This window comes from Leptonychotes weddellii, chromosome 7, assembly GCF_054177405.1.
Source record: "Leptonychotes weddellii isolate Sample4059 chromosome 7, ASM5417740v2, whole genome shotgun sequence".
In the NCBI taxonomy this organism is placed as follows: domain Eukaryota; kingdom Metazoa; phylum Chordata; class Mammalia; order Carnivora; family Phocidae; genus Leptonychotes; species Leptonychotes weddellii.
The window spans coordinates 24,848,596-24,861,466 of NC_138375.1; the positions used below are offsets into that span (position 1 = coordinate 24,848,596).

Below are 12,871 nucleotides of genomic sequence, written 5' to 3' on the forward strand. Positions count from 1 at the left end.
ACACAGCGAGAGAGGGAACACAAGCAGGGGAAGTGGGAGAGGGAGAGGCAGGCTTCCCGAGGAGCAGGGAGCCCGATGCGGGGCTCGATCCCAGGACCCTGGGATCATGACCTGAGCTGAAGGCGGACGCTTAACGACTGAGCCACTCAGGCGCCCCATGAAGACTATTTCAAAAAGGAGAAATGATATTTGGAGACTGGACCACCATATAAAAGAAATTGTTGTCTCTAAGCCCCATGGTTCTCCCCAGGGGTGATTTTGCCCCCAAGGAATATCTGGCAACATCTGGAGACATTTCTGATCATCACAAATGGACATATAATGGGTAGAGGCCAGAGGTACTGCTTATTACCCTAAAATGCATAGGACAACCTCCCTCCCCTCAACACACACAGCTTAAAGAATCAATAGCGCTGAGGCTGAGAAACCATTTTTGAAGCATGTCCCAAAGTATGGGTTGTTTACAGGTGTTACATTGGGCGTATCTTGGCCAAAAAGTTTGGAAAATGGAGAATTTAAGAGTTGACTGTGTGTGCTAGGTTGGCTAGCAGTGGTAATTTTGGTTCTTCCCCGCAAACCTCCTCCCCAGACATTTGGAATGAGCTATACCTTCTAATTCAAATTAACAAGGGTGTATTAAGAACCTACTAGGCATCATCAGTGCTGGACTAGAGACACAGCAGGGAAAGAGTCCGAATTTCCCGTCCTCAATGAGTTCATAGTCTAGTCGGGAAAGAAAAACAATGATCTCCATAGATGTGTGTGTCGTGTGGAGGGGCTGGGGTGGGAAGGGAGTGTGGGAAGGTGCTCGGTGCTGTGAAGAACAGAAATGAAGCAGGGAGTAAGGATTAAAAAGGTGGCCGAGGAATGGGAATTTTAAAAGGGGAGGTCAGGGGATACACCATTCCAAAGCACCCTTACAGCAGCATCTGAGATGAGCGAGTCAGCCGTGTGGTGATCCGGAGGGAGAGATTCCAGGCTCAGCGCAGAGCAGCTGGGAAGGGCCTCGGGTGGGAGCCTGCTGGGCTGGTAGCCAGGCCTTCTGCCTGGAGGATGCCCCTCAGCCCCTCTTTCATAGAAATTCTGTAGGCCCATTAGGCAGTGGAGAGAGTTGGGTCCAGCACGAGCACTTCCTAAAGCTGACCGCTGAGGCATCGGAGTGCCTCCTGTAGGAGTCACGTTCTATGAAGGGAACATAAAGAAATGCCACTTAAATAGTGTATTACTGGTTTTACAACTCTTTCCCTTCTTCCACAGAAGGATTTTGAATATCTGAAAACTCAAGGTAATTTCCATGCAGGGGCTGGAGCACATTTGGAGGAGAGGGAAATGAAAGGTCCAAAACCGGGATTGAAGTGTGTGGGTGTTCAGAATGTTCTCGCCTGGCCCACGGGCGGCCTCTCTTGGGTTCCTGGGCCTGTGGTAGTCGAAGCCTGGTGTGGCTGATGTGGATGCAGGGCATTTGGCATACATACTGACAGTTGCAGAGCTGAGCTGCATGTCTTGAGTCACCTGCAAGCTTCTAGCTAAGATTTCATGGCACCCCAAGAGAAACGGCACTTGGAGTAGACCCCGAATATTACCCAGCGGGCAGGATGCTCTGTGTTCTCGGCTCTTTTGTCACTGAACTTTACAGATAAGAAGCTGAGGTCTTCCCCTAAAGAGTAACAATCCCGTCTTTGTTGGAGAACAGTTTATTTCCTCATAGTTGTCTTCCTTACAGAGATAAGAAAGGGATTTAAAACGTGTGGCCTTTTTTTCCAAAACTTTTTTTTTCACTCCATTTAGGACACAGTGCTTTACACCTCGCAGCCAAGAACAGCCACCATGAATGCATCCGGAAGCTCCTTCAGGTAACATGGAACAACCTAAAATGATGTCAAAATTTAAGAGTACCCTTATCTGTGAAAGAACAAACACACGCACGCTCCTTTAAATACCATCCCAGAAACTGCATTTCCTAAGAGGCATCATTCTTTAAATGATAACCAAGGAGAAGATTATTTCCATAGCAGTTGCGCTGGTAAGGGAAGAGGATCCTAATCAGAATTTGGAGTGTCTTCCTGGGATCCAGCCTTTTTCTCTCCTTCATTCAGCTCCTCATTTTCTTTCCTGAAAGGCTTGTATCCCTTACGTAGTCAATTTTAAAAACTTTTTCCATGCTGTCGGAGATCCTTATGGTACAGGATCTCCAGTATCCTAGTATTCTCTCCTTCTGTCATTGGGAGAACACAGCTCTTACTGAGAAACAGAATTTTCACCGCTGTTTCCTCATATGTAACTTTTAATGAGCTTTTAGTTCTTGGTTTTTGTTTAGGTTCTTGGTTTTATTCTTTATCATTTCAAGCCAACTTCCGGGTTTGCTAACCTTGCCCTCTTATAATGCTCATGTAGTGGGACGACCTCTGTAAATCCTTAAAGATGAATATTTAATGAACTCCCGATAGCAGTCCATACCGTAACACCCAGCTGTTGCCAGTCAGAATGCAAGCCGGGGGTTTTCAGGAACGGCACAGAGCAATAAAACCCGCGCTTGGCAGACTGTTCTGTTGTGCTGCTGCGTCAGCCTTCACGAGCAAGCGCTGTGTGTGACCGGCATCTTGCTTTAATTTGGCTTTGCAATTCTAATGCAGAAATGTGGTCACATTCTTCAACTTGTCGTGCTCTGTTGATCACACAGCTTCTTGTCTTCCATTACATGATGTAAGCTACCACCAATGCTGGGAATGCATAACCTTAACAGGTCTTTGAAGTGAAATTCAAGAAAAATAGATCAACATCTGTGATTATTATTATTATGTCTTTTATTATGAGGCGTCTCTCTGAAAACGGTTAAAATAGAACTTCTCTGCCTTCTCTGAGACCCGGCACTCTGGATAAATGACAAATCACTGACTTGTCCCAGTATCCTGCCTCCATACCCTTGGCCTTCCCTTCATTTTTTCTTTACCTTATTTGTATTTTAAATCTCCATTCCCAGTCTGGCTTGGTTATCCAGACTTTGCATCTGGCTCTAATTTTCAGGAAGAATGAACTTGACAAGCTGGAAATCCTCATGGGCAAGGACCAGATATTCTAGCCTCTAATGTAATTTTATATCTGGTTATGCAAATGGATTGGTTTTTCTCTGGAATCTTTGAAGCCTTTAAACACTTCCTTGTGCTATTCTAAAATTAGGCCAAAGCATGGTAAGTCGTAACTTGATCTCCATTCTTCTTACCACTGACGGGCAGACAGACATTTCACTCTAACATTGCCTGTTCTTGCCTCTAACTTGCAAACTTGCTGTTCTTCTTTCTGAATAGTTGCTAAAACCTGAGGCTTTGATGTCCTACGAATGGGTTGCTTTCCTTGGGTCCTGGACCTCTCTAGCCAATTCTTCACTTGTGTCTTGGCATCCCCTGCCCTCTGTGTTGGGACTCTTGTTATCTCCTGCCTTCCCTTACCCTCTGTACTTAATCCACTGTAGGCTCTCTAGGCCTTTGCTTTTACTGTCTGCTGGAGAGACTTCTCTTCTCCAGTGGCTACCATTTTAAAGTTCTGCCTCCTGAAGGCAATGAGCACAAAGAGTCTTGTGAGATTCTTCAAATTCAAATGAACTCTCTCCCTCCCCCAAGAGCCCGCTAGGCCCCCCTGCTTTTAACAAGTGCCCCGTGGGCACCATGCACTGTGTCAAGCATTGAATATATGCTCACGAACAGAGAACAGAGCAGCCCCTATCCTGATGGAGCTGGCCATCTTGTAAACAAATCCGCAAATACACATTACATATTGCGTAACATCATGAAGAAAACTAACAGAGACCTGAGAGAGAGGAGTGTGGGGTGGATATTCAGGGAAGGCCTCCTGGAGGAGGTGATATTTAAGCTGAAAATGACGGAAAGAGCCAAGGGGAAAACATCTCAAGCAGAGAGAAGAGCAAGTTACAGAGGGCCTCCGGTAGGAAAGGCTCTAGTTAGGGAGGAAAGAAAGCCTGGGGCAAAACGGGTGAGGAGGAGAAAGAAGGACATGGGGTGCCGGCCTATGTGGCATAATAGGCAGACTGTAACTCCTCTAAGCACAGCATGGAACTGTGGAGGGCTTTAAAGGAAGGACTGATACTCAGTTTTAAAAGATCACTCTAGTCCTAGAGAGAATAGGAGCAAAAGCAAAGCTGTGGAGACCACTGGGAGGCAGCCACAGCTTGTCTGGGTGAGAAGGTGCTGGCTTAGCTGACGGGGTGATCATGGGGAAAGAGAGAGTAGAGCAGGTGTATTTAGGACACAGAATTGACAGGACATGGTGGCGGAGGGGAAGGAGAAGAAATCAGAGATGGCCCAGTGATCTTTGGCTAGTTGGCTAGTTGGGTGATGGTGCTGTTGACAAAGACAGGGAAGCGTCAGGGAGAGGAGACCAGAAGTCTGGGCTGGGCTGCATTTGAGGTGCCTACAGGGAGCGGGACTGTGAACTAGGCAATGGGTTTTCCAGCCTGGCACTCAGAGATGGTGTCTGTTGTGTACAGAGAAGAACATGGGCTCTAGCCCAGCACATCTGGGTTTGAATCCTGGCTCTGCCACTTCCTGTGACTTGAGTAAATTATTAACTTCTTTGTATCTCAGTTTCCTCAAATGATGGTGGGAGTGATAATAGTATCTATCTAGGGTTGTGAGGAGCCTTAAAACAATATTTTGAAGAGTGCCTGGCACGTGATAGCTAATAGGCACTATTGTGGTGGTTATTGTTAAGATTTCCATTTGAGAGTCATTAGCCTCTTGGTGGGTGTGGATGAGATTGCCAAGGAAGAGAGCAGCGAGGAACCCCAAGGTTCTGTTTGGCTAACAGAGGGGGAGTGGCCAGAGCAGGGGCCAGGAAAGCAGGCTAGTGTGGAGCCGAAAGGAAGGAATGTTTGGAGAAGCGGGTGGATTGCTGTAGGGGGAGGACACAGATGTTTGTTGTTGTGGGAAACATGAAGGTTGTTGGTGACCGACTAGGGCCATCTCTGTGGAGTCTGGAGGACAGCACGCAGCTGCACTGGGTTTGGAAGTGAATGGAAAGCGAGGGAGCCTGGATTGCACGTGGGCCGTTCTTGACAGAAAGTTGGTTTTGTGAAGAGGGATAGAGAATTAGGGCAGGAAATGGGGGGAAAGATGGGATCAAGGTGAGAACTCCTAGAGCATGTGTGTTAGCTGGTGGGGATGATCTGCTGGTGATGGGGTGCTAGTGTGAGAGAGAGGACAGGACAGCCAAAGCAACAAAGAGGTGACCTCTTGCCTGGGTCACCATTACTTGGAAATGAGTCCCCCCCCCCCCCACCTCCCCAGTAGGCCCCGGAGCACAGCAATCGGGGCTTATTCCTATTTAAACTCTTCCTAATAAGATACATCATAACCTTGCAGGAAAAGGATGAACTAAACAGAACTGAATTTTATTATGTGTATTTATTTATTTTTGTCTTCTAGTCTAAATGCCCAGCCGAAAGCGTTGACAGTTCTGGGAAAACAGCTTTACATTATGCAGGTGACTTTCAGTATCTTATTTATCTTCTGCCACAAGAAATACTAAATTTTCCTTTTCCTCATTCAAGCCATGATCTTTCCTCATTCAAGCCATTTTATTTCTGATGCTGTTGTCTGTCATCATTCCTAGAATTTCCATTTCCCTCAGTTTGCAAAATGTGTGGAGTTTTATCAAAGAACACATCTAGAATTCATCAGTTGTGCCAAACAATCAGTAAAAATTGTCATGGTTATTGTATTTTAATTAATGTAAGCTTCTTATTTAAGAGGCACTCATAAGCATTTGCAGATTTCATGTGATGTTTGATACAGACTTTTTTGATTTGGGGCTCAAAAGAAACCCCAATTTTCTTTATCAGTGTTCTGTTTTACTGTCTGTTTTTATCTCACACAACTCCAAGTAATAGGACGCTGACACCGAACTCAGGAATGATGAGATTTATAAATTCCTGTTAGTGCTCGTTGTGGACAAGCTAAGTCCTTACAAAATGCTAAACCAAGTATTTGTATAAGGGCAACTGGCAGCCACTGGCTTTAGGTCTGGAAACATCAAAATTTAATAGTAATTGAAAACGCCTTACTTAACCTTCCTGATACCATTGCTCTTCAGTGCAACTAGAGTAACATAGGCAAACTGGGTGGGACGCGAACTTTCCATGTCCTGAACGTGTTTGACATCCCTGCTTGTGTGAACAGCGTTGTGATGGGCTGTGGTGTTTGCTTCCTTCCCCAGCGGCACAAGGCTGCCTTCCAGCCGTGCAGGCTCTTTGCGAGCACAAAAGCCCCATAAACCTCAAGGATTTGGTGAGTATCGGGCGGCTACTAGATGGACACTGGTTTCTAGAGCGCTCTGGGCTACTCCCGAAAGTCATGAAGACATTTAGAGACCTAAGCATTTGGCAAGACTAGTGATTTCCAACCTGGGTCCTCTTCTGCCAAATGGATTCAAGTATTCTCTCCACTGGTCCCTGAACCATTAACAAGACATTTTGCAACATGCACTTCCTGATGTGTATATTTGTTTCTGAGCTTGTCTGCCATCAACCTAAATATTAATAAGGCTGACTTTCTTGATTTTTAGAAATAAGAAATAAGTCTAAATTGAAGTTCTATTATTTCTGTTCTTTCCCATGTATCGTCTTGGGTACTCTGGGTTAGGGTTTCTCAACTTTGAAGACTGCTTCTAGACTATTTTAACCTTGCTGGACTATTTTGAGAGTAAATATACATGCCATTCAGTCCTGGTTTACAAAGTTAAATTTCCTGCCATAGGATGGGAATTGACATGCATATGCATTGTACCTAACAGGGATATTGTTAAGTGAGTTTATAGAATCTGAGGACGAATTCCCACTCCCTGAATCTCAGTGCTTTATAACCAGAAAGTATGATAACTTCACAGAGATAACGTTTTAGAAATGTGTCTGAAATTCTATTTTAAATGGAGACTCAATCTTTAAGCAGTAATTATATTTTTTTAAGTCCTCATGTTAAATCATTGGCTATATTGTAATTTATTTTTTCCTTTGCCTCTTTGAATGCATCTACCTTAAAAATTACTGTCAACCCCATTTGTGAGGAATGTTCAAGGAAAAAGCAGAACAAAAACTTCTCTTTATGGTTTGTATCATTTGAGTTAGGACCTCTTCACCCTAAGATTGTGGAAATAGTCACCTGTATATTCTTCTGGTATTTTTTCTTGTTTTCTGTTGTAAATAATGTTTAAATTCTTAATTTCCTTACATGATTTGTATGTGAGTTGGGATCTCATTTTCTCTCTCTCTCTTTTTTTTTTTTTTTTGCCTTTTTTATTTTTTTAAAATTTTAATTTCAGTGTAGTTAAAATACAGTGTTACATTAGTTTCAGGTATATAATACAGTGATTCAACATCATTTTCTTTTTTTTTTTTTAAGGAATGCCAGTTGTCATCTTAAATCATTCTTTCCATTGATCCTTTATCTAGTCAGGTGTCAGGAATAGACAGACTCTTAATTTCTGTTCTGTTTTGGCACCTGTCAGGTCATGAAAGCTTTCACTCTCTGAGAAGGGAATAGCAGAATGAATGGTAGGAAGCATGTGGTTCGCTTGGAAGAAGCTGCAACCACCACCTGTGGAAACAAGTCCTTCATTTCTCCAGAGCCATCTCCTCAGTAAACATGATATACTTGCCTTGAGCCTTTACGTACTTGGTGTTGCCCTCTCTCTCACATCATCGCCAGACTGAGTGATGGTCACTGAAGGAACAAGTAGCCCAAGAGGCCGAGGTTCTGAGGAAAAGCTAACAGTTGGTGCAGCTCCGTAAGAAGAGCTGTGCTGAGATGTAACGGTACGCAGTTGGGATGCAAGCTGTCATGGTGGCAGGACGGCTCTGGAGTAAATGTACAAAGAGCAAGGTCCTTTGCGATTCTGGCCATTTGGTGTCTGAGTTACAATCCATCTGAATTTGTCTCCTAGGATGGGAATATACCACTGCCGCTTGCAGTACAAAATGGCCACAGTGAGGTCTGTCGCTTTCTCCTGGACCACGGAGCAGATGTAAATTCCAGGGACAAAAATGGAAGGTACCACAGAAATAGAAATCATGGGATTTCGGCGATATCTACATTCTGGGAGTCTCAAAATAACAAAGCTATCTTTTGGATCGTTTGTTATAAAGTGCTTTTAATTTTTCCATCTTTTGCCTTTTTTTTTTTTTTTTAAGTAAACTCTGTGCCCAACATGGAGCTCAGACTCATGACCTTGAGATCAAAAGCCGCATATTCTACTGACTGAGCCAGCCAGGCACCCCTCCTGCCTCTTCTGATAATCCAGAATCTGTTTTGACTTAAAATAGTTTTCCCTCAGACCTCAGTCTATGATGAGATTATTGAATACTAAAGTGACTAGGCCATTTCCAGTGGCTTCTCATGCAAAATTAAACAAGAGTAAACATACTGGCTGCTTTTAAAAATAGTCATAATGATGTATAGGTACTTTTAAATGCTTGAGGTGAAAAGAGGACATAATTTATGCCAATCATATTAAATTCCATCATATTTAGAAGATTATGTCTCTGTTATTTGACCTAATATGGGTTTAATGTTTTGATTTAATCTGAAGTTTAAAAACAAAAATAACCTAATTTCACCTCGCTAGCGCTACATTTCAAATTCCCTAGATTAAGTGTATATGTTTAACTGCACTTATCATCTTTTCCTTGTTTTCAAGATAAATGACTTCCCAAGAAAGTGTCTTCCCATTGTCTTAGTACTAATTTGGTGTCTCCTTTTTTCTTTAGAACTGCTCTCATGCTGGCTTGTGAGATCAGCAGCTCTAATATCGTGGAAGCCTTAATTAAAAAGGGTGCAGACCTAAACCTTGTAGATTCTCTTGGACACAATGCCTTACATTATTCCAAACTCTCAGAAAATGCAGGAATTCAAAGCCTTCTATTATCAAAAATCTCTCAGGATTCTGGTATGTGAAAGAAAATAGCCAGTGTTGTTTTAAATTTATCCACTCCATTTTCCCCAAAGGGTAAAGGAATGTGTGCAATATGATCTATTTTGTTATTCCTTTAAACATATTCTTGAAGAAAAATGAAGTGTTAAATATTGTGTTTGTTGTGTTATGGGTGTGAGTGTGTGTGTGTATGTGTGTATCCGCCACCAAAAGCCCCAAAGTGGATGTGAGTCATGGTCCTTACAGTTCTGTTTTTTTTTTTTTTTTTTCACTTTTTCCTCTACAGATTTAAAGACACCAACAAAACCAAAGCAGGTATTTATCTTTGGGAGAGAGAATTTTTTTATCATCATAGCTTGTGGGACTTTGAAAATGTCCTGATTAAACCACTCTGTGGTCCACTAGAAAAGTGACAAAAACTATGTTGAAAATACTTAAGGAGTGAAAAATCTTTAGAATAAATGATTCATTGTTAGAAAATGGTAAAGGTTTTCTTAATGGTTTACCCTGTTGCCAAAGCATGTAACTTAAAAACTTGCTACTTATATATTCATCTTTTTCTGAAATGTACTAATATTTTCTGTCGGTGTAAAAATGTTTGGTTAACTCTGTGAACAAACAACAATATTTTAAATGCTTGTGTATCCCATGGATTATAGACATCCATCCATGGCAGTGTGAGATATTTAATGAACATAAGAGGTTTAGCTTGTCCTTTCATTTTAATTGGAACTTTTCTAAAATGTCGTTAGAGTTAGAGAAATTGAGAAGATTGCCCTGTTATTTTGGAGTTTTTCCCTAAAAACATCATCAGTGTTTTTTCCTTTTTTGATGAGATGTATAGTTGACTGTTGTATTTATTTACTTATACATCAAGGTTCTTGAAAAATTGTCATAAACAGGAAATAGTCAATACTGAATTTATTAGGTACTAGCTGGGTTACTTATTTATAACCTTCAGAGATGACATTTCCTCTTGCCCCCATATCAACATTCTTTAAGGAAAGGAGTGAAAATAATGCAAAGGTGGTAGAAATACCACTGCTTTGCATTAAGACAGAAGCTAAACGAGGAATGTATCCTGGGTTCTAAACGGGGGCAGACAGCTCCCCATCCTCCACTTTCCCAATTCTCCACACCAACTTAATCTGGTTTTGTCTTGTGTTTTATATTTTCTGGCTATTAAAGCATGGGCTGCTGGAAGAGCACTTGGAGCATGCATATTACTTATTTTTATGTGGGTAGATGTCAGGTCTTGATAAAATAAGAAATGCATGAACAGTTGAGGTTTTTCTCATTTGGTTGATGAAGCTGTTTGTTCAGACTTTACTAACCGAACTAACCCACCTCCGTTCTTTGGACTGTGATAACTTCCAGCATGATCAAGTCTCTAAACTAAGCTCAGAAAGAAGTGGAACTCCAAAAAAACGCAAAGCTCCACCACCTCCTATCAGTCCTACCCAGGTAAAGACAAAAGCAAACCAACAGTGAACAAACATACAACATCACCAACAAAAAACCACGATTTTGTCATTTTGTGTTCAGGCCAAAAAGAAATGTTTTAGGATTGACCCTTAAATGCACATTTTTTTTTTCACATTTATTTTTTTTAAAGATTTTATTTATTTATTTGACAGAGCACTAGAGAGCGAGAGCAAGCAGGAGTGTGGGGAAGAGGGAGAGGGAGAAGCAGGCTCCCTGCTGAGCAGGGGGCCCAATGTGGGCCTCGATCACAGCACCCTGGGATCATGACCTGAGCAGAAGGCAGACACTTAACTGACTGAGCCACCCAGGCACCCATTAAATGCACATTTAAAATTTTCTTTACTGGTTTTCAATTACAGAGGGCGGTATGAAGGATTTTGATTATTAGTATGGAAATAATGTTGATTCTTATTTATTGCAAGGCTGAGGAGTTGAACAGTATCTTTTTTAAAAGCCTCAAGGAAAAAAAATAAAAATAAATAAAAGCTTCAGGGAAATTTCTCAAAATCTTATGACAGAAACTTCTTCCTTAAGTGAAGCTCAGTCTCCTTTTAGGACCTCACATTAATAGCTCACATGAAGGCAGGAAGAATGGGTGGCTGGTGAGGCAGTTAACTGAAAATGAATTTTAGTTGGTTTCTTAAAACACTGCTAAAATATATTTGCCTTTCTAATTACATTGAAGGTTGGCTAATATTAAAAGCAGCTTTCATTTCTGAGCTTATAGTGACTGTTGCCTAGAGGAGGAAGCTCAGATGTCTGTGAAATCTCTCAAGTAGTTGAGAGGAATATCTCCTCTGATAAGTTATGTTAACTATGTGAGCATATTCACTGATAATATTCTCAACATGCCACAGTTTTACAGGTTTTGAAAATTGCTTCTCATGACTAGAGGAACAGAGTTACTTAGTTATACTCTGCAAGGTTTCGGAAAGTATTTGAGGGGCTACATTAAGTTGAAAATACTCTTGAATTAATTGAGACTAAGGATGGTTACCATTAGATTTATTTGCATTGGTTAAGTAGGTGAATTCTTTGGCACTAGAGAAGAAAAGACTTTGAAGAAGCATTCTTTATCTGTGATTTTCATTTTGTCTTTTAAGTTGAGTGATGTGTCTTCCCCAAGATCAATAACTTCAACACCACTTTCGGGAAAAGATTCCGTGTTTTTTGCCGAACCACCCTTCAAGGTAATTCCTTTCCGTGTTCAATTAATTTTGAATTGTAAGATACATAATAGATATGATTTAAGTGGTACAACATTGGGCAAAACAAAATAGACTTCCCAGTGATTGGTTCACAACCTTTTCATTATGAAGCACCCTTCAGTTATTTCTCTTGGCCTAGACTCCACACACAAAGAGTAGAATGAATAAATTACATTCATTAAGTAATAACTAATTTTCTTCCTTTTTAAAAAAAGGGACAAAGATAAGAACTTAACTGATAGCCAGTCTTCTTACTAAATCGAGTTGATATAATGCCAATCAAAAAGAAAGAAATATTGATTATTCTTTGATGTCTTACTGACAAGTAATTGTATATTTTTAATTAAGGTTTTTTGTAAACTAATATGCATTAATTTTAGAAAATCCATTCTACCTGATTCTCTAGATTTGTTGTTGGAAAGTATTTTAAGAAATGGGGGGACATTTCAATTTACTAACTGTTTACCTAACCATCACTAGGAAATCATGCTTGGAAAGAAAATAAAAATTGTAATTGTTGAAATGAAATTGCAGTGGTATCTATATTGCTTTCCCCCATCTAAGAATTACCAAATATAAATTTTCTTTGAACTTGGATGCACAGTGATCTGAAAAAGATTGTCAACCTGACATTTCTCCCACTTTTAACTAGATTTTATTAATAAATTTTTTTTTTTAAAGATTTTATTTATTTGACAGAGAGAGACACAGTGAGAGAGGGAACACAAGCAGGGGGAGCGGGAGAGGGAGAAGCAGGCTTCCCGCTGAGCAGGGAGCCCGATGCGGGGCTTGATCCCAGGACCCTGGGATCATGACCTGAGCCGAAGGCAGACGCTTAAAGACTGAGCCACCCAGGCGCCCCTTTATTAATAAATTCTTAAGATGAATATCTATGCAAGGAAAGGCAAGAAAGTTTTATGCTCTTACAATTAGTACCCTACTATCTTCTAATATAATCATGGCTCAAAGGATGCAATGCATTCCAAAGAATAATATCACAAATTACAATTTTCAGAAAAGGAGTGTAAAAAGACTTTCATTTCTTTACCCTCCCCCCCCCCACACACACAAAAGATAAGAAGTGACACCATTTAGAATGGCTAAAGTTTAAAAATACCAAATGTTGGTGATAATGTGGAAGAACTAGAATTGTTTCGCTCTGCTGGTAGGAATGTAAAGTGGCAAAACTACTTTGGAAAACTGTTTGACAGTTTCTTTAAAAGTTCATCATACACCTAACA

At 41.0% G+C, this 12,871-nt stretch overlaps 1 protein-coding gene across 8 annotated transcripts in view; it reads left to right on the forward strand.

Annotated features, from left to right (window-relative positions):
• RAI14 (retinoic acid induced 14) overlaps positions 1-12,871 on the forward strand; it is a 138,024-nt gene that overhangs the window by 111,184 nt on the left and 13,969 nt on the right. For 6 of the 8 annotated variants that reach the window (XM_081825972.1, XM_081825971.1, XM_081825973.1 and 3 more), the window contains 8 exons: positions 1,789-1,853; positions 5,439-5,496; positions 6,229-6,299; positions 7,951-8,057; positions 8,774-8,952; positions 9,224-9,252; positions 10,315-10,401; positions 11,526-11,612. In XM_081825972.1, coding sequence (XP_081682098.1) covers positions 1,789-1,853; positions 5,439-5,496; positions 6,229-6,299; positions 7,951-8,057; positions 8,774-8,952; positions 9,224-9,252; positions 10,315-10,401; positions 11,526-11,612 — 683 coding nt within the window. The remainder of the gene's footprint in view (positions 1-1,788; positions 1,854-5,438; positions 5,497-6,228; positions 6,300-7,950; positions 8,058-8,773; positions 8,953-9,223; positions 9,253-10,314; positions 10,402-11,525; positions 11,613-12,871) is intronic. The other 2 variants (XM_081825974.1, XM_081825978.1) reach the window with 1 other exon arrangement.